We start from the raw sequence: 25,163 nt of genomic DNA, 5'->3' as shown, positions 1-25,163 counted from the left end.
TTAAACTGCATATTTTTCCTTTATGACATTGGCTAGTTCAATGACAACTTCCGTAATATAATCCTCCTTTGTCATGCTTAGTACTTGCATCATTACTACAGTAAATCAATGACAGGAGCCGTGGAAACAGTCCAGCATGGTTTTCGTATCCGCCCATTCTGACGCTTACGCAGACGCACGGACCAATCCGACGCGCCCTTCTTCCATATGCCCTGCGCCTTTGCCCAATCGGATTCTCTCTTCTTCCAGCGGCATCTGACATTCAGGAAGTGGGAAAGTGTGTGAGCTTTGCTGCGTGGGGACCCAGGCCAGTTTTCCCCTTGAATGTGGAGCTAATAAACTTAATAAAACCGCAAAGTGAATGCAACTTGTGCGCTGTGCATGCAGCTGAGTGGCTCTGACAATGGGAGCGAATAACAGCACCCGTCGTGTCTCCTTTGAGTCAGATGAGAATGACAACATTACTGTGGTGAAGGGCATACGGGTAAGTTCGAAGAATTTGGCACAGTGACATGGTTAAAGTTACAAATACCGAGGTTGCATATTTAGTTTCCGTGCGTAAAAGTCTCCAAGCGTGCGTAATTGAGTGCGCGAGGAAAGTGAACGGCATGTCTTAGCGTTGTCCTTAACTTTTCATTCATTCTTCACACTGGAAAACTTCCAAAACTATACCCCCAAGTGAAGTTTAAAGAATGTTATGGATCGCATAGAAATGTTTAGGGTACACGTCGTACATTTTTATTACTGCTTGTTTTGCCTCAAATGCAAAATTCTCCAACGTCCTGTCAGGAATGTGAAGATGTAGGTCACCTGACTTAAAACTGTGTTGACATAGTTGCCTGTAAATAAAAAATGATGTAATAAATGTCAGCTATGAGCAAATACAGTTTTAGCTTTTTTAGCAAATCATTTTACATTTTGTAAGACTCATATTCTGCTTTTTGGCTTGTAAATTCAAACAGTTCAAGTGCATACATGCCAATATAGATTTAGTTTTAGTGTAAGCTCAGTTGTCATTCTGTATGCAGTGGATGATAGTGAAGTTGCGATTGATTTGCATTTGTGAAGGAATAAGATATAAGGTTGACATGTTGCTTGGGGGCGTGTATGCTTAAAATAAATTGGGAATGGAAAATGCAAAGACGAATAGTTCCTAGTGACTTATTTAGTGTTTAAAGGTGCACTGCGTAACATTGCTAGTGGAATGTCCAGCACCCACTGATCTCTGCAGGAATGCTGTTTTTTGTCTAGAACATACATGTCAAACTCAGGCCCAGGGGCCAAATGTGGCCCGTGATATAATCATATTTGGCCCGTGAGATCATATCAATTATGTATTAGACCTGCCCGCCAGCTCCAGATAGGCTATAGAGACATTATTTATTTACATTTTTGGGTAACACTTTAGATTAGGGACAACATATTAACAGCTAGTTCATAGTAAAATGCATTCAATTTTGTCTAAGTCCGTATTTCGCGAGTACTAACCCGGTAACTATTTTCTTCCCATTAAAAGTAATGGAGATTATAATAGATGCTTTTGTGCATACACTGAAATCTTAATAAGCTTTAATAAGTGTTTGATTAATACCAACTAATGGCTAAGTAACAGCTAATTAGCAAACCAATTACCACTTAGATAGCGATTACTATGTGGTTCCTAAACTAAAGTATTACCAAATTTTGTTATTATTTTACATTATGCTTGTTCTAGATTCAATGTTTAAGCAAAACTGTTATTAAACATTTATTTTAATAAGAAAAGGTTTAACATTACATATCTCAAAGAAGAGAAAACATGCAGATGTTGTTGAAAATTTTCAGTAAATATTTCGTTTGGTACACGACTTAGTCCCAGTTTTTAATTTTGGCCTCTGCGAATTTGAGATTGACTCCCCTGGTCTAGAACATTGTTTCCCAAAGACTGGGTCGCGATTCTCAGGTGGGTCGCAAGAGATTTTTTGGGGTTACCTTGTCACGATCTGCATGTAGGTTGAAATGTTAAGACATGTTTTGTGTAATTTCTAGTCTTTTTGTAATTATTTTATTGACTATTTTGTTTCAACATTGCTCTTTCAATTGAATGTTGAAAAGAAAAAGAAATGAGCTACATCTAATGTCCAAATAGGCGACTTATGGATCCTTTTATTATTGGTTCAATTACTGTTTTTCATTGTTTAAAACTTCAGTAATACTAATTGTTCAGAGACACGATCACTCAGTCAACAATAAAATATCCTCATTAATGTTCAATAATGGTCAAATCCACCTTTTATTTTGTGATTTATGAATAATTTCTATTGACTTGGGTCATGAAGGTTTGTGACTTTTAAAATATGGGTCCCAGAAATTTTTTTTTAGAAACACTGGTCTAGAATGTTCCACAGTATAGATTAGCATAAACCAGCAGGTTACAGCACTACACTACATTATGGTTCAGATCTGTGCAGAGTCGCCTCTATTCACAGAAGGAATAATTGTACTTTTGAGCACATCCGTAATGAATAAATGTCTGGTGGAAATGTTTAAAGTCATACCATGGAACAATCTACAAAGCAATGACATCTCCATGGAGACAAGTTTGTAGTGAACCCTTCACCCAGAAAAGCTGTGCAGTGCTTTAAAGGAGTGGCAGGTCTGAGTGACTTAGTTGGTGTTTCAGCTTCAAACATTGCATCTGTCAGGTTTAGTTGTTGCTTCAAGTGGTTCTCTCCATATAAAAACTGTAAAAATATATGATTGCTGTTTTTCTATTCAACATGACTAGCAGCAAAGTGTGAATTAAATTAAGTCTGATTAAGGAAATCAAACAAAAACTGTAATTAGGATTAGAGGTGTACGAAACTACTGGAATATCGATATATTGTATTGTTTAATGCAGGGGTGTCAAACTCAAATTCACAGACGGCCAAAATTAAAAACTGGGACTAAGTCATGGGCCAAAACTAAATTTCCACAACATCTGCATGTTTTCTCTTCTTTCGAGATATGTTATGTTAAACCTTTTCTTCTTAAAATAAATGTTTATTAATAGTTTTGCTTAAACACTGAATCCAGAACAAGCATAATATAAAAGAATAACAACATTTTAAATAAATAATGTCTCTATAGTCTATCTGTAGCTGGCGGGCAGCTCTTATACATATTTGATATGATCACGTGGGCCAGATTTAATTATTTTAATTTGGCCCTTGGGCCTGAGTTTGACATGGCTGGTTTAATGTGATGATACATTATCGATATCATGGGCTGCTGTATCGATATAGGCAAGTTTCAACTGACGTCATTGTTATTAAAAGCCCGCGTTGCATGCTGGGAAATATTTTGGTCGGAGGCAAGAAACATGGTAGCGGACAAACACAGTGCGTAACCTCGCGTATTTATCCCTGATAATGGTAAATTCCTGCTGCATTATCGGATGCACAAATAGAAGCACGGAAGAAGGAAAATGTCTTTTTCGTATTCTGAGTGAAAATAACCGCTAACGGCGAATTAAATGGCTTTAAAACATTCGCAGAGCAAACGTAGAAGATCCTAACAAACCGTGGACTCCAATAAGTTCAACAACACATCGAGACTCTTGGAGGTTTTCATCTTTTCTGCTGTGAATGGCCCAGGAGTTTCCACCAAGTCATTGTGGATATCACTGAAGTGAATATTTGGCCAGGTAGTTGGCAATTCTGACCAGAAATTTGTTTCGTCCACCTTTTGTAGGGGTTGAAAAGGGTGATTTGGCTCCATCGATGCTTATGACCAATTTCTGGTCAAATCGTCTTGGGTCCTCTGCCGTTAGAGTGGATAAATAACCGGGATTAATACCCTTTATGTGTTTTCTCGCTCCGTCCGTCATGTTAAATTAGTGTTTCTTGCCACCGACCAAAATAATTCCCAGCATGCAACGCACACTTTTGTCAACAATGAAACTCGCCTATATCGCCAAGAGTATTTTTTTGGTATATTTTACTACATTATTTTGTTACAGAGCTACAGTTTTGTTGCTTGTTCAGAGGAAGGAAAATTGTTTATGCAACACATGTGACATTTTCACTGTTTTGATGATTAAATATTTGTGTTTCATATGAACTTTGCACAAGAAGTGGTTTAACAAACACGGTTTAGCTTTATTTTTTATTGAACCGTATTGAATCGATTTGAAATATATTGTATCGAACTGAAATCTCAAGATATGTATCGTATCGGCAACTTCTTAATTTTTCCTCTTTGTCTCCTCAGCTTTCCGAGAGTGTCATCAACCGGATGCGAGAAACTTCAACTCCTCCAAAACGCGCCACCGCTCCACCTTCTCCGCCCCCTGCACCTGCCTCTGCACCTGTCCCTGCACCAGCACCAATCCCCATCCTCCCCCCTCCCCTCCTCCACCCATTACCTCCACCTTTTGACCCCATCACATCTTTACCCCCTCCACCTGTGGCTCCTCCCCCCAAAGCAGAACCATCTCCACCACCACCACCTCCTACCGTGGAAGCTGTTAAACCTGAAGCTCCTTTGACTCCACCCGGACCCTCCATTGAGGCCACACCTTCTCCACCTCCTCAGGTAGAACAGGTAGCAGCTCCAACCGTTACTGACGTGGCGCTTCTGATCTCAACCCCACCTGCTGCTGAAGCTGACCCCGCTGCTATTGCTAAACCTCTAGACATCCCTCCTCCACCTCCTTCTCCTCCTAGCGCTCCTGCTGAACCTGCTCCGCTTCCCCCTATCCCCGCCCCCACCCATGTTACACCTGAACCCATCGCTTCTCCAATCATACCCGAACCCGTCGCTTCTCCGCCTATCCCCGAATCAATTGCTTTGCCTCCACCTGCCGAGCCTGACCCAGCCCCAGCTCCTGCCAAATCAGAGCCGGTCTCTTCACCTGCCATTGAGCCTGTCGCGCCGCCAGCTCCACCCTCTCCAGTGGAAACCCCGCCTCCTCCGCCCGCTGCTGACCCCGTTGCTGCTGAGCCCATTGCCGCTGAGCCCATTGCCGCTGCCCCCTTGGCTGAATTCGCTGCTCCTGTTGAACCTGTTGAACCTCCTCCTCAGACCCCCGCTCCTGTAGCTCCTGCCGCTCCTGCCGCCCCTGCCGCTCCTGCCGCCCCTGTCCCAGAGGTGGAGCCAGAGCCCGTTGCAGTCTCACCTCCTCCATCTCCTCCACCGCCGCCAGGTGAGTCATATTGTGCTTTATTGTGCTTTTAGTCATCGCTGTGACCTTCTAATACAAATAAATTTCGGTCAGGCTTTAATTCTCACCAGACTCATCATAAGCATTCAAAATTAGATACTAAACTTGGTATGAAAACTAGATACTCATTTGAATTATCAATACTTTGAAAATATCAGACAAAAAGGACAGCATTTAATCTTACCTGAACACTTTACTTCAGTTTACTTGAGTATTTCAGTAGAACTTGCCAAAATTTTCCCTTGAATTTATTATCATATTAAGATTTCTGCATTTGTTTGGAATTACATTAAGCTCTATCTATATTTCTTCTGCAGATTATAACTGGACCGCTTGTCTAGCCAGTTGGTTTTATAGCTTATATCTGGATTTCAGTTAGTTTGGTGTTGTTTGTTGATGTTTATAAGTGGTTCGGGGTTCAAAACTAATTGAAAACATACCAAACATACCAAAAGAAGTAGGGCTGCCAAATCATTATCACAATTATTTTGGTCAGAATTGAAATCACAATTATTCAAATGATAATTTTTTTAGTTATACAATACTTTTATTCAACATTTCTCTCTCAAAAAAAAAAAAAAAAGCACTTTGATATTGATAATTTATGCAAAACTTTCAAACTGAAAATAAATACAGGCTACAAATATGAACCTTAGAGCAGTTTTGTGATGTATAAAACATAAAATGAAATAAGGAATAGAAAACATAAATGTATCCAAAATAAACTGTATATCAGCTGTTCTACAATCTCTATATATAAAAAGTTAAATAAATATACTTATTTATATAAAAAAATATCCCAAAATAAACTTTGTTAAGCTTGTTTCAAGTAGATAATATGAGTTTGACACACAAATCGAAATCGCGATCAAAATTCGATTAATTGCACAGCCTTAAAAGGAAGTGTGCATCTTGGTATGTTGTAGCTAAGTATTTGATTCATAATATTTGTCAGGCTTGGGTATTTAGTATTTATTTATGCGTTTCTTTAAGAACAAAGACAATGCACTGAGAGAGGAGATGTTCTCTGGCACAGTTTTTGAGTTATGGCACACTCTTAATACTAAGGAATAGATTTGACACTCAATACCAATTCCAATACTACGAAGATAATAAAAAACACTCTTTATTTGAACAATAGAATTTTCAACACCAGAATTAAGACTTTGTTTTATATTACCATGTGGTCTTATATTTGTGTAAACCCTCAGTGGTCCATATGTGTCCCATAGTGGCTCTGACAAAGCTCAATTCAAGAAAGGTTCAGCAAAGGTTAATTTCTGTCGTGTGAATGTGACTTTTTTATATCAATACCTGCTCAAATGAGTATTGATACTAGTTTCAGTATCGATTAGTATCTGATTATAGATTGGCTTGTCAGTCTTGAATCAATAAAGTCATGCCTTTCTTGGTTGCTTTAACATGGAAGGGAAAGACAAAGTTACATCTGAAGTTGAGAAATGGACTCCAGTGACCTTGTTTGTTTGGAGAAAAGCACAAATATAAATTGTCATTGGAAGTGGCTAATGTTCTAAAAGCCTGCAGAGCTCCACGTCGGTCGCACAGTTAATTAGAGGCCAAAAGGCTGCGTGGGATTGTACTGTCCATGGATTTATTTTAATGCCAACTGCTTCCAATATAATGATGTTTATTGTGTGGGCATTTATTATGAACCACCTTAAGCTTTGCGTCCACAACTTTCTCTGCACATTGTAATTAGTCTTCATTTAAAACAGACCTTGCTTTCGCCCTGGTCATATTGTGATTCATAACCATTCTCCAACAGTAAATGAAATGATTAATTCTTCCTTTATATTACAGTTAATAAATTGATGCAGTAATTAGCAGTGCTCTATTCTGCTTCGTCACCGCTGTGTGCGCTGTCAGAATAACTTTTCTCCACCACGCAATTTGTTACAAACGGATCAAACTCTTAAACAGCATTTTTCGCTTTCTGCATAAGTCTGTAGATTTCTGTGTTTCTTGCTGTGACAATGTGAATATGCATCTTTGTGGGCTGTCAAAGCTTTAATAAATTGAAAAGTTGTTGTAATATACACCCGCTGTTTGAGAAAATAAGTTTGGTGCTAAGAAAACAGTTCCAAAATAATACAGAAGAGAATTGTCTATGTCTTAGTTATCCGAAGTTATTCAAGTGAACTTTCCTAGAGACTGTTTTTGGGCACCCTGCGATGTTATAGTACATCTTCCACATCTAAAACTTATCATGCCATGTGTTTTTGTCCATTCACAGCCTTTTGAGTAGGACCGCAAGATTAATCGCAATCAGATTGAAATAGCATCATTATTATTACTATCTGCACTACTAATCTGCATAAATAAATTCAACTTTACGACATATAAACCGTAACGACTCTAGAGCCACATCAGCCCGTTTGAGATTATAATGTGTTTTAATTCAGTTTTGCGCAACTCTCACAGAAACGAAACTTAAAACCGCATCGCTAATTTGCATAAACTAAGCGAAGATAAAACTACAGCTCTTGTGTCGCTGATGCGGTCAATTTCTGTCGGATTAAAAGACACGACTCAGTGGAATACAGGTTAGTGTGGCCATATTTGTGTTTGTCAAAACCAGGAGGGGGTGGGAGGTGGGGACTCGTCATCGACATTGCGCGACTCTCACCTGTTAAAACTTTTTCCCACTGGACACCGAAACATATGTGCTGCTTTATACACTGTGCACATGGACTCACACTTGTCCCGAATGCAATGGAAAGCGTGGAATTTCTTGTACAAGTCATCGTTAAATACGCATTTGTGCTTCGGTACGTTGCAGACTGACTGTCTGTTTGTGTTTGCTCGCTCCTTCTGAGTGCAGAGAGCTACATGTACGGACCCCTGTTTGGTCACGCTACACACAGCAACCTACATTCGATTTGTTGATTAAAATGAACGTAATTGAGGAAATTCTTAATGATCAATTATTGATTAATCAATTAATCATGCCCATCCCTAGAAGCAACCCTTTATTATTAGTCTGGCTAAAGCTCAAAATGCTCTTTTCCACCTTGTGATGTCATGCCATTATACATTATACATATTACATAGATCAGAAAACAGCGTAATAAGGGTTTAAGTATCATAATTCCATCAGCAAAAAACAAAATATCATGTTTTATTTAGGGCTGTTGCAGTTAGGAAATTTCTCCTGCGGTGCAGTATAGTGGCTCAACACCGCGGTATGCAATGATATCGCACCCCGTCCCTCACACGCCTCCCCCGGAGTTACAATATTCCAGCAGCACTGAAAACTCTCTCCGATGATGCGCTTGTTGAGCAGATGCACATGTACCTTGGTTGTTGTGTGGATATAGCATATGTAGTGTGGGAGAAGTAACATTTGGCTTTGGGGCAAGTGCCGCTGCATCTCTCCAGCTCTCACTGTGGCAGCTCGGGTCAGAGTCCTGCACCAGGTTGGGTCAGAGTCCTGCACCAGGTTGGGTCAGAGTCCTGCACCAGGTTGGGTCAGAGTCCTGCACCAGGTTGGGTCAGAGTCCTGCACCAGGTTGGGTCAGAGTCCTGCACCAGGTTGGGTCAGAGTCCTGCACCAGGTTGGGTCAGAGTCCTGCACCAGGTTGGGTCAGAGTCCTGCACCAGGTTGGGTACCTGCAGACTTAAGAGAGAAAGAACACCGAGCACGCGGAGCAGGTGTCCACAAAGCGCAGTCGGGCGATGGCTGCACTTACCTTCGTGCGGTGCAGGGCTTTGTGGCGGTCCTTTCACCTGCGGTCACCCAACAATCTACGCGGGTGCACCTTAGTCCTGGGTTAGTCCTGGGTTAGTTCTGGGTTAGTCCTGGGTTAGTCCTGGATTAGTCCTGGATTAGTCCTGGATTAGTCCTGGGTTAGGCCTGGATTAGTCCTGGGTTAGTCCTGGGTTAGTCCTGGGTTAGTCCTGGGTTAGTCCTGGGTTAGGCCTGGGTTAGTCCTGGGTTAGTTCTGGGTTAGTTCTGGTTTAGTCCTGGGTTAGTCCTGGGTTAGTCCTGGATTAGTTCTGGGTTAGTCCTGGGTTAGTTCTGGGTTAGTTCTTGGTTAGTCCTGGGTTAGTTCTGTGTTAGTCCTGGGTTATCACAGGCAGTAACTGGTGGAATGTTAACGGGTCTGGGCGGGTGTGGGTCTCTAAAAATGGACCCGTGCAGGACTCTGGGTCGGGTCACGTGCGGTGATCGCAGTGGCCCAACGTACACCGCTGTGGGCCTCTTAGTACCGCGGTGATTCATTTTTGCGGTTATTGCGACAGCCCTCGTCTTATTTTGCTTTCTAACCCTGTAGTTAAGAACTGTACAAACATGTTCTAAAATGTGATCTTGATCTTGTTTGCCGGTTATAAAAATCTCTTGTATATATATTTTGTCTTCTGGACGTGTTTAAAATCTGTTCTGGCAGTGACTCTGCACGCTGCTTGCTCGAATCCACTTGTCAATCACAGGGCATGGCAGAAGTGTTTGTCAATAGTGAGTATTGTCAGACTGTCACAGGTAGACGTCACGTTCAAAGTAGGAAGATATATCACAAACAAATCACAAAGACTGTAATTATTTATGTCTTGTCCTGTGTAATTTGGTGTAAAAGCTGCTCACCCTGTAGTTTTGACCTCTAAAAACTTCTGAAATGTTGTTCTTTGATTAGTTTTGCAGCTCAAATTCAGTCTTTTCTCAAATATTGACTTAGATCTAATCAAGCTTTATTTCAGACTCCAGTGGGTCCATGTAGAACATTTAAGCTCAAACAGAAGCCAAACAGAACTGTGATAATAGCAACAGCAGCAGTAACAGTGTTTGTCAAAAAATCGAAGTAATAAAAAACATATGTAGCTATTTAGAAGACACCTCAAATCAATATAGTTATTTTGCCTGGCTCTTCTCTCCATTTGAGGACACGGAGTTCATAATGGGAGCCGGATGGTCAGGGGTGCATGTCCTTCTTCGGGAGGCTTCCTGGGAGTGGGCAGACTTTCCCCATCCTTGACTGTGCTCAATCAGTGAAGTAATTAAAAACGGCCAACTTATGCCACGCCACAGTGACTTCGGTGATTGAAGCGACACCTCCGCAGCTTCGCACAACAAGCCGGTGTAGGCCTCATTAACGGAGCGGAGGAGGGGGACGGGGTGGAGCGTTTGGGTTTGATCAGAGGCTTCCCTCGCCGGTGACTGTTTTGGATTGTGAGTTGGTCTTGTTTAGGGACGCGCGATCCACCTTTTTCAGTTCCGATACCGATCTAGATGCTTTGAGTTTAAGTATATCCAGTGTAGGGATTGAAAATTTCCTTAAAACACAATTCACTTATTACACATGAGATCCAGTTGGGTTTTGTTAACTGTTATTTATCCTTCAAATCACGCAAGTTACTTTAAAACTGTAATGTGTTATTTATGACTTGTTTCTGTCATTTCAAAGTGATTTGTTACATTACAATCTTACTGTATTTAAAATATAAGGCTTTACATTACTGTTGCAGCACTTTTAAGTTACTCTCAACAAAATAACTGTGAAGATGCTGAACTTTTGCGCCATATATTGACTGAACCAGGACTAAACCAGGACTTAACCAAAACTGAACCCGGACTGAACCCGGACTGAACCTGGACTGAACCTGGACTAAACCAGGATTGTACTAGGACTAAACCAGGATTAACCAGGTCTAAACTAGGTCTAAACTAGGTCTAAACTAGGTCTAAACCAGGACTAAACTAAGTCTAAACCAGGACTAAACTTGGACTAAACCAGAGCTGAAACAAGACTGAACCAGGTCTAAACCAGGTCTAAACCAGGACTAAACCAGGACTAAACCAGGACTAAACCAGGTCTAAACCAGGTCTAAACCAGGTCTAAACCAGGTCTAAACTAGGTCTAAAGGTCTAACAGGTAAACCAGGTCTAAACCAGGTCTAAACCAGGTCTAAACCAGGTCTAAACCAGGACTAAACCAGAAATAAACCAAAACTGAACCAGGACTAAACTAGATCTAAACCAGGATTGAACCGAGGACCAAACCAGGACCAAACCAGGACCAAACCAGGACTAAACCAGGACTAAACCAGGACTAAACCAGGACTAAACCAGGACTAAACCAGGACTAAACCAGGACCAAACCCAGATTAATCTTGGACTAGAACTTGGAATCTAGGACCGCCCCTGAGAGAACCCTGAGTCCGTGGAGCAGGGTGTCTGCAAGGTGCGATCATCCTTCATCGCTGCTGATATCACGCTGATTTTAGCGAATTTGTATGAAGAAAAACCCACCACTTCAATCCAGGTTAAAAAAAAGCATTGTAACGCGCGTTACTGACATTTGTACCGAGTAAAATATTACGATTTTACTACTATTGCATTACAGCAAAAAGCAAGGCATTACAGTTATTTGTTACTTTTATAATGCATTACTCCCAACACTGCTACTGACTTGCTTTGTGTGAATAAAAGTACAAACCTGTGATGCTGTAGTCCAAAATCAGTCAGTAAATAGTCTCACTACATCCAGTTAAAGACCCAATCTGCGTATCAGCTTAATCAGTTATTATTATTTTTATTACTATTATTTGTTTATTTATTTCATTCATAAAGTATAAAAATATATTAACAGTGTCACAACATCAAACATACAAGAAATGAATGAAAAGGAGCAGAGAGAAGAGTCATCTTGTGTTATCTGCCCCCTCTTCCCTTTTCCAGACAATACATCACCACTGACAGTCACATTAAAACATTTCAAGTCAGTACATTTCAGTTCAGTCACAATCAATCACAACTGCAAACAGGAATTTTCACTATTATGCACAACAACTTAGTTTCCTTTTTCATATATACACATTGCACTGGATTTTAGATGTCATCATTGTACTTGATTCTTTTATATTTTTGTCAAGACTATTCCATAAATTAACTCCAGCGATGCTTCACTCCATGATCTTGGTTCTGAATCTGGGTTTTTTAAACATGTTTGTTCGTTTTAAATGGTAGTGGTTTGTTCTCATCTCAAATAGTCTTTGAATATTTACAGGTAACACATTGCACTTTATTATATGGGTTATATGAAACCAGTACCCGATCCAGCTAATTTTTCCAGTATTGTTGCCACTTTTCAATATTATTAATTAATTAATTAATCATTGCATTTATATAGCGCCTTTCAAGATGCCCAAAGTGCTTTACTGTTCTTTATTCATTCACTCAACACTCAGTGGTGGTAAGCTGCCCTGCCCTGGGGCAGACTGACGGAAGCGAGGCTGCCAATCTGCACCATCAGCCCCTCCGACCACCACCATCACTCATGTACACACCACTTTCATACTAGGCAATGTGGGTGAAGTGTCTTGCTTAAGAACACAACGACAGTTTTTACCAATGGCGCCCACTGTGGCACCTGGAATTCCCACTGGTCTCCCATCCAAGTACTAACCAGTCCTGGCCCTGCTGAGCTTCTGAGATCTGATGGGATCAGGCTTTGACAAGACGGTATGGCCACGTACCAGTATCTGTGCATCAATCATCTTGTTGGGGATGGTTATTGGATAAAAATTGATATCTGAATATGTCTTTGGAGTATGATAACCATACTGTATTTTCTGGGCTATTAGGCGCAAATGGTCCATTTTCAAACTTTTTTCACAAATAAACCGCACCGAACTTTAAATGAAACACAACAGTTGGATGGGTCAGTGGGACTTTGTTTGTGGCGTTCACGGTGACTCTGGGCTTTGTTCAGTTGTGGCGTGTAGGGAGGGTGCTGTCTGGGACCAACTGGATTGTCGGCGTGTTCGCAGTGACTCAGTTGTTCAGTCGTGTCTAGAAGTGGCACATTGCACTCGCTTTTTCGGTTCGTTCCTCCGTTCCGTTCCTCGTCGGCGTGGAGTGATGAGTGTGGCTGCGGGTGTTTTTCGCCGCGCGGTCGCTGTCTGCTCCGTGTGTGTTTGCGTGCGCTGCGGGTGGTGCGGCTTTGTAGTTTACTGAAGTCGTGCTGGGACACCCGAGTGGATTCGTGTATAGGGCGCCCTGGATTGCGGGGCGCACAGTCATTTTTTGATGGGGTTGGAGGCTTAAGAATAATAATAATAGCCCAGAAAATACGGTAATCTGGCGGTATGATGACAATCCAACAGAAATTTGCGAAAACATGTCTTTAAACGTATTGGTTAAGGTATAATGATCAGACAAATGTAAAATGATCCACACGGGTACAGAAATATCACTTCATATGCTTATTTGGACATTTAGAGTCTTTCATAAATGTTTGCAGCATTTCTTTAATAACAGCATACTCAATATTAAAATTTAGCATCTTAAAACAAACATTCATGGTATTATCAGTAATTTGATAATCTGTCCACCATAACTGGATCTGTACTTATCAAATTTTTTGGTCTTTTGATGATATTTTGTGGTAATGCAGTTAGGTATGAATGCATATATCCTTCTCTTCTCTCTTTTTTCATATTTCTCTTACATATTTACAGCTGCTTGTGTTTTAACGTGTGGTTTTATTCATTCACCCCGTGTGGCTGCCAATCTACGCCAGCCGCCTCTTCAACTTGCACAACCTCTTCAACAAGGACGCGAGGACATTACGCTTTGGTTATAGCTTGAATCAAACCACCGACCTTGTGAATACTGTGAGGAAATTCCTGTGAAAAGACAGTTCATTCCCCTCGTAAAGACAAATAAGAGAAAAATGCTCAAAATCTAAATGAATGAGCAGCTTACCTTCCTCAGACATGGGTGACCTACTGATATCTACATTCTGTTATTGACGTTATTGAAATTGAAATGCTGTTTACACATTACAAGGTCACTGCTTTACAAGTATAACAGCAAACCAGACTCTAAAAAGCGCGTATGTTTTTTCACGGGCCAGTGGTATTGTATTTCAAATCAGGCTCTCATGCAAATGTATGTGAATGAGCGCAAAGATGGATTTTGACCAGCCCTGACGACTAAAGAGAAACTATTTCGCTCTCCACCATTTAACGCAATAATGTGATAAAGAAATACAAGTTCAGCGCTGTGCCAAACTCAACATTTCTATCATTTACATTTCTACAATCCTCGTAAAGAAGCAAAGTGGAAACAAATGCCCGCTAACTCTGTTCAGTTCCCGTTTTGCAAAGACTTACTGTTCTTGTGTCCTTCAGCAAGATGTGTCAGATTCAGATTCAGAAAGCTTTATTGATCCCAGAGGGCATTTCATTTGCAGCATTCTCAGAGCAGTTCTCACTTCTCACATGCACAAACACGCACAATGTGTCAGTCCGTTACAGTCCACAAGTGGAACTCAATAGAACAATATACGTAACGGAGAGCAAAACTTAAAAACAAAACAACTCCAACCCTCAGAATTAAGTATTTTAATAGCAAAGGGCACAAAAGAGTTCGAGAAACGGTTTGTCTTTCGTACCGGAGCACAAAAGCGACGCTTCGAAGGCATCATGATAAAGACAGGAGCCAAAGGATGGAGGACACTTCGCTTTGCTCAACACTCGCTCCTCCCACAGAGAATGCAGCTCCCCCAGTTTGACACCTGTGACTTTTGAGCAGGTTTTAACAATGTTCTTTTGTTTTTATCCTTCAAGGACAGGGATTGAAACCAGCAAATGAAAGAAAAAGTGAGCAGACTTTCGATAAAAGAACAATAAAAGTTGTCGAGAATCGTTTTGTTTACATTAAAAGAGTTCAGTTTTCTCAACAGGTACATTCTTTGCTGCCCTCGTTTGACAATGCTTTCAGTGTGTAGGTCAAATCTCAATTTATTGTCCATCACGGTGGCCAGATATTTTTAACTATTGACAATTTCGACATCATCACCGTGGATGACACAAACACTGTTGCAAGGTGCACGTCTAAAATCAATCACCATATCCTTGGTTTTAGTATCCAGGTAGTTGTCTTCACACCACTGGACAAAACCAGGGCCGTGATTTACCTCAGATCCTGAAAGCAGTGACACCAGGACCGTGTCATCAGAAAATTTGATCTGTTGAATCTGTTTTCCTCTGTCCTCTGTTTGGTCACTATTGATACTTTGCAGCTGATGTCTTTAACAGTCCTTGCTCTGTCTGAAGCTCTGTTGGCCTTCAATCTCAAGTTAATACAGTCTGACCAGAAAGAGTCAGTTTTATTGAAGTGATGTGGGTGCAAATTGCCATCAGTTTTTTTCCCAGGGCAGCTGTGGATTTGGAAAAGACTAATAACTTCTTTACTGGATCAACTGAAAGGTTTTGTATGGTTCAAACAATATTCTTTGAAAATAAATATAAAAACAAGAACAGCGAGTTATCCTTATCAAAATGTGTGATAATGTGATAAACAATAAATGTATAAAAACTATTATTTAAAAACATGACTTGCCATAAATGAAGCACAGCAAAATACCTTAGTACTTAGTTTGTATATATAATTATTATAAAAGATGTTTTTCTTATGTAATCTTATTGTAGCATAAAAAAATACAGTTCCCCTATAGCACAAAGAAAATACACATGCACACTAAAAATATTGTTCCAAGTCCAACTACTATCTACTGAACGCAAAGTGGATTTGATAATCCTCATGACCGGCCTATTAATACCCCCGTCAAATTCCATGCTCTTTTCTTACCACCTCGCTACACCAGAACAGGTGAGCACATTAACTTCATAGTTTTTTTTAAAGACAACATCATAGGAGATTTATTTACCTTCTCATGTTCACATGTTTTGGCTGCAAGCTGCAAGCCGTCTTCAACACTGTAGAAGTTAAAGGGAGCCAGCCTGGCGCCATCTAGTGCCTCCGCTCAGTTTAATTTCTCTTCCAGCGACTAGGTCAGGAATCGGAATACACTAGACGGCCGGTGCGCAGTGGGTCCTTGCAATCAGAGAACAGCTGTGAAGCCATGACGTCAAACTCAAGCATCTGTCCGGGTCCCTTTTGTTGTACAGTACAACAGTAAACAAAACGGTCGAGGTGGATGTAGACGAAGCCATACATTCTGTGTCGAGGATTTAAAGCCGGAACAAAGAATTTTTGGTGAATTTTATCAAGGGCAAAGATGTTATTGTCCTTCTTCCTACGGAATTTGGCGCACTACATACGTCACGACAAAATTGCAACAATCGGTTAAATAAAAAAAGTACCCGCCTACCGTCAAGCGAACGAATCATAATGCTGTGAGGTCAGACTGTTTCCACGAAGTGAAACCGGCTGATGAATCAGGCTAAGTTAAAGGTGCACTTAGTAACATTTTCATCTACTTGTTTCTATGGATGTCATTGGTCTGCTTTGGAATGTTCCACAGTATGACATTAAACAACTGTACTATTTATTTTGCTGTATGTATTCAGTTACAGATGCTCAAAAATACCTAGAAAAACAGACATTCTGACTGTGAGCGGGGTCACCTTTCCACAAATCTGACCTATAACTTGATATTGATCTGGTTTTATCTCCATGAAGATAGAAAGGTTTAACACCATACTGTGAAACTTTCCAGACAAAGCAATAACATCTTCACGGAGAAAAGTATTTGAAGAGCCCTCCACCTGAAAAGTTACATAACGCACCTTTAATGTACAAAAGACGACAAAATTATATAATTTTAGTCAAGATGCGCACAGACGCACACTGCCCAAAACACTTGTTAGGTGTTCAAACTGACATGTACTTGTTATATCGCAAAAAGGTAAAATGGTTTTGATAAATGTGAAAGTGAAGCTCGTTATTTCCAAAGTTCAACTCATTTCTAGCGTCTGTGGCCGTAATGAGGGCGCCATTGATTATGTGTGTCCGTAGCTGGAGTGAAGTTCTCAGCAGGTCGACTGTCTTTAAATCATGCCCCCGGTCGCAATGTGTGCAGCTGATTACAACACAGTCAAGGTTAGGCCTCCTACACTGTCTCCCATCTGCTATAAATATTCATACGGTAAAGCCCACACACAGAGCTGGACTAATAGCCTGTTTAAACATGCCTTCCATTTGAACGACAGAAATGTAAAGCTTAAAAAGACAAAAGGGAACATTCAGGTCGAGATTAATCAATCCATTAAAGTGTCCTTATTAAGATATTTTGTGATCTATGTTATAATGTTGTTTCCTTATCAAAAACAGACCTGGAGTTGTGTTTTGTTCCATTCATGCATGTCTAAAACACAAACCCTGTGCATATTCTGAGTTGTCTCAAATGCAAATACTCTGTTCCAACTTGTGATGTCATGTGGTAATACAGAAAGTGCTCCACTGTGTTTTTAAACTGCATACACCTTCACTAGAATCATTTGCATTGCCCAATCTCTAGTAAACAAAAGATAAACCTACCTCTTCACGACATCACAAGGCGCAACAGAGCATTTTGAGAATTTGAGTGGCTGTAAATTGGTCTTGTGGCACCATATTTGTGTCTCTGTGGCAGGGGTCTCCAACATTTTTCCTCTGGTGAGCTGCCATTACAAAACGAAAATGCCAGAGAGTGACTCATTTTAGCGGTCGCAAGAATTGAGAAAGTAGAAGAGCTATAGCAAGCCTTAGATGTGATACAGTTAGAAGGTTATGAAAGATAAACCATTATCCATAGTGCACAACAGCATCAAAATGACATATTTACAATGGTAATTAATCAGATTGTAGTGATTAAGTGCAATACATATAATTCAGAAATCCTTTGGTGAGCTACTTGGAAGGGGCTGGAGAGCTACAGATAGCTCCTGAGCTACAGGTTGGAGATCCCTGCTCTATGGAAATCTATACCTTTTATATTTAAATTAATATATAATTTTGATTGGGGATGCACCAGTACTGATTCTGGTATTTGCTATCCTGATTCATCAGCTGGTTTCACTTCGTGGAAACCGTCTGACCTCGCAGCATTACGATTCTTTGCTCGACAGTCGGCAGGTACTTTTTTTATTTAACCAATCACTGCTATTTGGTCATGATGTATGTAATGCGCTGGAACGCTCAGTGGTGTCCAATTAATTGCCAGTACAGCAGCAAACAAAGCAGAGAGTGAACATGTCTGTCAACAATCACTGTCGTTTCTGCGGACTGAACTTGTGAATTAAAGGTGCAATAGAAAATGTGAAGTTTGTATTGTCTACATCCATCTCGACCGCTTTGTTTACTGTTGTGCTGTACCACAAACGGAACCCAGACAGGCGCTTGAGTTTGACGTCATGGCTTCACAGCTCTTCTTCCGGGGTTCTTGAAAACTGTCTAGTGTATTCCAATTCCTGACCTAGTCGCTGCAGAGAAATGAAATTGAGCGGAGGCACTAGGTGGCACCAGCCTGATTCATCAGCCGGTTTCACTTCGTGGAAACTGTCGGACCTTGCAGTGTTAGAATTTGTTCGCTCAGTGGTAGGTGGGCACTTTTTATTATTTAAACAGTCGCTGCTCTTTCATCGTCACATATGTAATGTGCTGCTAACTGGCCAAACTGTTATATTAAGCTTTTCTCAAATCCCGTAGGAAGAAGGGCAATAACGTCTTTCCCCTTGATGAAATTCACCAAACATTCTCTTTATTTTGGCTTTAAGTCATCGATCTCGGGAACTGTTGACAACACAGAATGTATGAGTCTTCGCTGATTGGCTGGTGCTCGAACTTGTACTTCCGGTGTTTTTGCGAACTAGTGTATTTTGATTCTTGACCTAGTTGCTGGAGAGAAATGAAACTGAACAGTTTCGTATTTGCACCAAAACTGAGAGATTTACCGGATCAGTTTTGGTTTCATGGTTTCGTCGATTCAGCCGATATCCTCATGTCAAAGTATCCAAATCGATATTGGAACTGAAAAAGCAGGATTGGTGCATCCCTAGTTTAAATGTTTTAATATTCAAGACAAAGTTATAACATGTCCAAGGTGACAATTTCCTAAAAAGTTTCCTAATGCACTTTTAAACTTATCCACTTTTGATTCCTCTCAGCCAGTATTATAGCGGATTAATAAATTGCCCAACAACAAATGGACAAGAAGTGCAAGAGCTCGTGGACCCTTTCCCCCCGATCTTGAGCAAAATTTACATAATGAATATTCTTTACATTACCCCACACTGTCTGTACGTTAAACTCTGATTAACTTTTATTAGATGACATTTATGCAGAGAGGCCTGGGCAAACTTTGAAGCACCACTGCAGGCCCTGGATCTTGCTTGCGTTTCGTTGTCGAGATGGAGACCGGCTGTTGGCGCTTCTTCTTCTTCTTCCCTTAATCTCTGTTTGAACACTGTGAAAGGTGTGTGGTGACAAAACCCAACGCGCGCCGCTGGGTACGTGAGCAAGTGGTAATGTTACAGATTATGCCCTCCATGCGGGTCCAAGGGTTAATGAAACTCCTGATGAGAAACGCAATTTGCCTGTGTCTATTATCAAGTCTACCTCCATAGCCTCTTCTCCTCTCCTCCTCCTCCTCCTTCTACTATGGGTTTTTCCACAGGGTTTAGCGACCGATTCTTTCTATGTCCAAATCACAGGGCGGCGCAGCTAAAAAGATGATGAGTTTTTAATCTTTTTAGCATTTGCATGTCCTGGTCGAGATTGACACCCGGTCGAGTCGACGTGGGATTGCGCGTGACCCCGGCAGCTTCACAATTGGACCTCCAGACAGTATTTATCATATCAGAAGCTGTTCCCAGGCTGACCCAACGGCCGTGCGCTATCTGCCTCCACTGTTCAGCCCGCAGAGGATGAGGTGATAAATGACGAGTGGTTTGAGCCGTGAGCGAACTTCTAAAAATGTTACTTTTAATGTGGTGACGCTAAAGGGTCTAGACAATACGGGGAGTAGGTATCAGAAATAAAAGGGCACATGAGTCACTGTGAGCTGATGGAGGAAAGATCATAGTCGAGCAAGGTACTTCGCAAATATTAGAGAAAAGTACTAAAGTCTGTGCGTAACTTTTCTGGAGGATGGTCCGTTACCTGCTTGTCTTCACGGAGATGTTACTGCTTTGCCTTTTAAAGTTTAAAGTTAAAGGTCAGATCTGTGGAGAAGCGCGTCTACTGAATGAATGTGATTTAATTCAATTGGATGCTATACAGTGGAACATTCCAAGCTTCATCATGAGGCCAAGCAGATGGCAGAGCCTCCATCAGAAATGTTGCATAGTGCAATTTTAAGTAATTGCTGTAGGCCCGGGGTCTCCAACCTGTAGCTCGGGAGCCACCAGTAGCTCTCCACTAGAGATGCGCGGATGGGCTATTTTTTCATCCGCAACCGCGACACAAAACTCATCATCCGCCTGCTCTCCATTTGCACCCAAAGTTTTGACCAATTTTCAAAACCGCACTCGCCCTCCATCCGCCGATTGATTTAGATTTTAGAACAATCATATAGCAAACAAACTAAGGAGCCTCGATAAAAATGCAAACTCTATAGCTCATTCATTCCAAAATTCGCTCAACGTGCATGTTCGCATTCTTAATTGTCCGTAACAAAATGACGCTTGTTGCTCAGGATTTAACTCCCTGTTCGGAGCCTCACCATGAGTGCGTGGGCTCAATAAACGCGCCAGTTCGTAGCTCAAGAATCGTGGCTTTATTTGTCGTGATGCACTAAATAACAGGGCAATTGCTTCCTGACTCGCTCCGGTCGCCTTCCGACCGTTCATTTCACATACAGAAAAACATAGACACCTGTACGCTCCGCAGGCCCATTCAAAAAGCGCGTGCCTCGGGGGCGCGCACGCAGTCACTCAGTCAGGCTCACGCCACACGCCATTCTAAACATTGCACATAGGAGTAAAGACGCATATGTCATAACACTTAACAATATAGGCTGTAATATATATATATATAATTTAAATTTGAGTATTTAAACCGCCACCAGCTCGAATTTAATTAAATTATTATTTTTCGTCATGTCATCCGTCTGACCCGGGGTTTAGCCGCGGACACCACGGCTGTAACCGCAATCCGCGCATCTCTACTCTCCACCCCCAAGTAGCTCGCCAAGGGATTTTAGAATTCTATGTATTGTGAATAATAAGTATAATTTGATTAATTACCATTGTAAATGTTTTTTGATGCCTAACTTGGTGCACCGATAAATGGATAATGGTTTATGTTTTCGAAGCATCTAACTGTTCCTATCCATCTAAGGCCATCTTATATTCATTCAGTTTCTTTGTGACTGGTGAAAGTGGTAGCTCTCTAGCTTTTTCTGTCATAAAGGTGTAGCTCACTGGAGAAAAAAGGTTGGAGACTCCTGGTGTAGGCTAACTTACAACCAGCTAACAACACATAAAAAGTACTCGAATAGTACCACTGCATAATAAGACCTGCTTCTTGTTTTGCCACCAGTCCCTCTGTTAATCAATTACCACTATTTTAATTCTTTTCATTGATCCTACCTTAAGTGTAATCATTTTCACCAGTACTGCCATTACTTCACAAATGAAAACACTACTGCTACTACTCTATATCCCTCTGATTATAGTATGGCTATAGAAAAGGTTATAAAAATTTAAATAATGTTTATTTTCTTTAATACGAATCCGATTATTTAAATGATTGTTCCAAAATATAGACATTTGTTGAATAGAGTTTATACTGATTTACTTTGCTGTGGAAAAAAAATTGTAACTCTTGATGATAAATAATTAATTCAACGAGTTTTTGGAATATAGACAAAGGTTTATTCTTGTTGTTACAGCAGATATGGACAGGGCCTGGGTCTGCCCTGGCCAGACACCAACAGCCTCCCGTCTTCAGCAGTATGTCCCTCTAATATTAGACCCCAGTCTCTTCCCCCGAGTCTCTGCTCCTAGTGTCTACCCCCCAGAGTATTTGAGCTCTGAGTATTTATACATATAATACAAGCTACATTCATATCAAAGCAGAGTGACTGTTGTTTCAGAGGCTGGTGGTTATCAACTTGACATACATTTGAGGACAACTCGCTAAGATAACACATCGTTTCCTGTAGGGTGGGGACAGCGTTGGGGAGTAACAGATTACATGTACCGGCATTACGTAATCAGAGTACAATTTATGAGTAACTGTATTCAGTTACTGTTACCGTTTCAATGAGTGGTAATTGGATTACAGTTACTTTGTTGAAATAAATGGATTACACTGCGGTATTTTCCTGGTTTCACATTTTGGGCTAAACCAGGTCTAAACCAGGTCTAAAGGACAAAAACCAGGACTAAACAAGGTCTAAACAAGGTCTAAACAAGGACTAAACCAGGACTAAACAAGGTCTAAACAAGGTCTAAACAAGGTCTAAACAAGGACTAAACAAGGACTAAACAAGGACTAAACAAGGTCTAAACAGGACTAAACAAGGACTAAACCAGGTCTAAACAAGGTCAAAAACCAAGGACTAAACAAGGTCTAAACAAGGTCTAAACAAGGACTAAACAAGGACTAAACAAGGACTAAAAACCAGGTAAACAAGGACTAAACCAGGTCTAAACAAGGACTAAAACCAGGTCTAAACCAGGTCTAAACCAGGTCTAAACAAGGACTAAACCAGGTCTAAACAAGGACTAAAACCAGGTCTAAACCAGGTAAACCAGGTCTAAACAAGGTCTAAACAGGTCTAAACCAGGACTAAAACCAGGTCTAAACCAGGTCTAAACCAGGTCTAAACCAGGTCTAAACCAGGTCTAAACCAGGTCTAAACCAGGTCTAAACCAGGTGTAAACTAAACAATATGACATTAACAGTAGGTGGACATAATTTAAAGCAAAAGTGACCTCATATAGAAATCATTTCTCTATCAATAATATTTTTAATCTGGTTAAGGAAAAACTGGTCTTTTTTTCTTGTCGTCTTTTATCAGATAAAACATCTTCGTCTTTGCTTCTCTACAGCAAACACTGCCTGTTCATGGAGACTTGGGCTCAACAGCCAATTTGAAGAGAACAAACAAGAATTCGTGGTTGCTACGCTCATGTACTGTACGTTACTCACTTTAAGTAATTTAATGGATTACTTTACAAACTACATTTTGGTGTGTGTAATCTGTAATCTGTAGGGGAATATGTGTTAAAAGTAACCTTCCCAACACTGGATGGGGACAGTTGTGAGCCTTTACACTTGCTCATGACTGCTCTGGGTCTCATGTAATAATCACATTCATTTACACACAGACAGATTGAGAGAAACCTTTCCACAATATAAATTTCCACCACAACTTTAATGTGTTTTTTCAGCTGCTTGTGTGTGCACCTGCAGGAACAGCAGATTTTTTTTTCTTTTATAAGATTAATGCATTTGTACATGGTCCCTGACAAATAAAGAATAAACTAACTTCACTAAGGAAATTCTTGGTCGACCCGAAAGGTGTGGTGCCATAAATATTTATACGGAGAGGTACCAGTAAGCAATGTAATATATGAAGATTAAACTCACTCCCAAATCTCAAGGCAGCTCGACATGCCCTCACTTTATGGGGTTGCCCTTATAATTCATTAGCCGAATACAAACTTTGGTAAACTTTGGCATCATCAATTTCAATTAACTGACTGAATAACTAAAGGCATACAACCAGTGGAGTAGTGGGGATTTTTTAAGTGGGGGTACTGGATTTGTGACATCATCGCCCCAGTGTCAGCCCAGTAAAAATCAGTAATATCTGATGTTTTTTTTGTTTTTTTACTCAAAATGATGCAGAATCGTGTTATTAACATTATCGCCGTTTATAATCACCTACAGAACATAAATCATAGGCTACAACACATGAATCAGGACTAAACCAGGACTGAACCAGGACTGAACCAGGACTAGGACTGAAAGGACTGAACCTGAACCAGGACTAACCAGGACTGAACCAGGACTAACCAGGACTCAGGACTGAATCAGGACTAACCAGGACTAAACCAGGACTGAACCAGGACTGAACCAGGACTGAATCAGGACTGAAACCAGGACTAACCAGGACTGAATCAGGACTAAACCAGGACTAAACCAGGACTAAAACCAGGACTAAACCAGGACTAAACCAGGACTGAATCAGGACTAAACCAGGACTAAACCAGGACTAAACCAGGACTGAACCCAGGACTGAACAGGACTGAACCAGGACTGAACCAGGACTAACCAGGACTGAAACCAGGACTAAACCAGGACTAAACAGGACTAAACAGGACTAAACCAGGGACTAAACCAGGACTGAAACCAGGACTAAACCAGGACTAAACCAGGACTAAACCAGGACTAAACCAGGAGGACTAAACCAGGACTGACTAAACCAGGACTGAAACAGGACTAAATCAGGACTAAATCAGGACTAAACCAGATCTAAACCAGGTCTAAACCAGGTCTAAACCAGGTCTAAACCAGGTCTAAACCAGGTTTAAACCAGGTCTAAACTAGGTCCAAACCAGGTCTAAACCAGGACTAACCTTGGACTTGACAGAGAGAAGGAGAACCCCGAGCTCGCGGAGCAGGATGTCGGCAAAGTGCGATCGGGCGACGGCTGCGTTTAGCCTCGTGGGGCGTGGAGCTCTTTGCCGGTCCTTTGGCCTGCGGTCACCTGACAGTCTACGTGGGTGCAGGGGTTCAGTCCTGGGATCAGTCCTGGTCCCCGCATGTGGGACAGTAGTGCAGATGTCATGAGCCTGTGCAGGTTGTTTTCACCGTTGCCAGTAGCTTCGGTTTGACATTTAAGTTGTAGCTATTTTATATTTGTTATTTTTTTATATCTCACGTTCGAAGAAGTGGGTGAACGGCGTAACCCCGCTTACCACGCCCACTACACCCCTGCATACAACCCGTCTACTTTCCCTATGTTATTGTATCGCTAGTATCTTAATGCATCAGTGTAATAGAGAAGAATCTTAGGTAATCTTACAGTATTTTAGTTCTCCAATTTGTCCTCGCCATCTATCAAAATAATGTAGTCATAATATGCTCTCGTTCTGCTGTAACACTCTTATTTGATTGTAAATGTAGAGCGTTGAAGTGCTCTTGTTGAATTGAATGGCGTAACATTGAACATAAATTACATACATTTCCCCCCAGACACATGGTACAGGTCACACTCCT

At 41.0% G+C, this 25,163-nt stretch overlaps 1 protein-coding gene across 2 annotated transcripts in view; it reads left to right on the top strand.

The window, feature by feature from the left end:
* The first annotated feature begins 238 nt into the window (after positions 1 to 238).
* chchd3a (coiled-coil-helix-coiled-coil-helix domain containing 3a) overlaps positions 239 to 25,163 on the top strand; it is a 305,052-nt gene continuing 280,127 nt past the window's right edge. Inside the window, exons 1-3 of one of the 2 annotated variants that reach the window (XM_020940968.2) lie at positions 239 to 484; positions 4,234 to 4,557; positions 5,047 to 5,167. In XM_020940968.2, the coding sequence (XP_020796627.2) occupies positions 404 to 484; positions 4,234 to 4,557; positions 5,047 to 5,167 (526 nt within the window). In that variant the 5' untranslated portion in view covers positions 239 to 403. Of the gene's footprint in view, positions 485 to 4,233; positions 4,567 to 5,046; positions 5,168 to 25,163 lie in introns of both variants that reach the window. The other variant, XM_020940967.2, reaches the window with a different exon arrangement.

Source organism: Boleophthalmus pectinirostris, unplaced genomic scaffold (assembly GCF_026225935.1).
Source record: "Boleophthalmus pectinirostris isolate CB_2022bp ecotype Guang Dong unplaced genomic scaffold, ASM2622593v1 HiC_scaffold_18, whole genome shotgun sequence".
Classification (NCBI taxonomy): Eukaryota; Metazoa; Chordata; class Actinopteri; order Gobiiformes; family Gobiidae; genus Boleophthalmus; species Boleophthalmus pectinirostris.
This window is presented reverse-complemented; position numbering and strand designations above follow the sequence as displayed.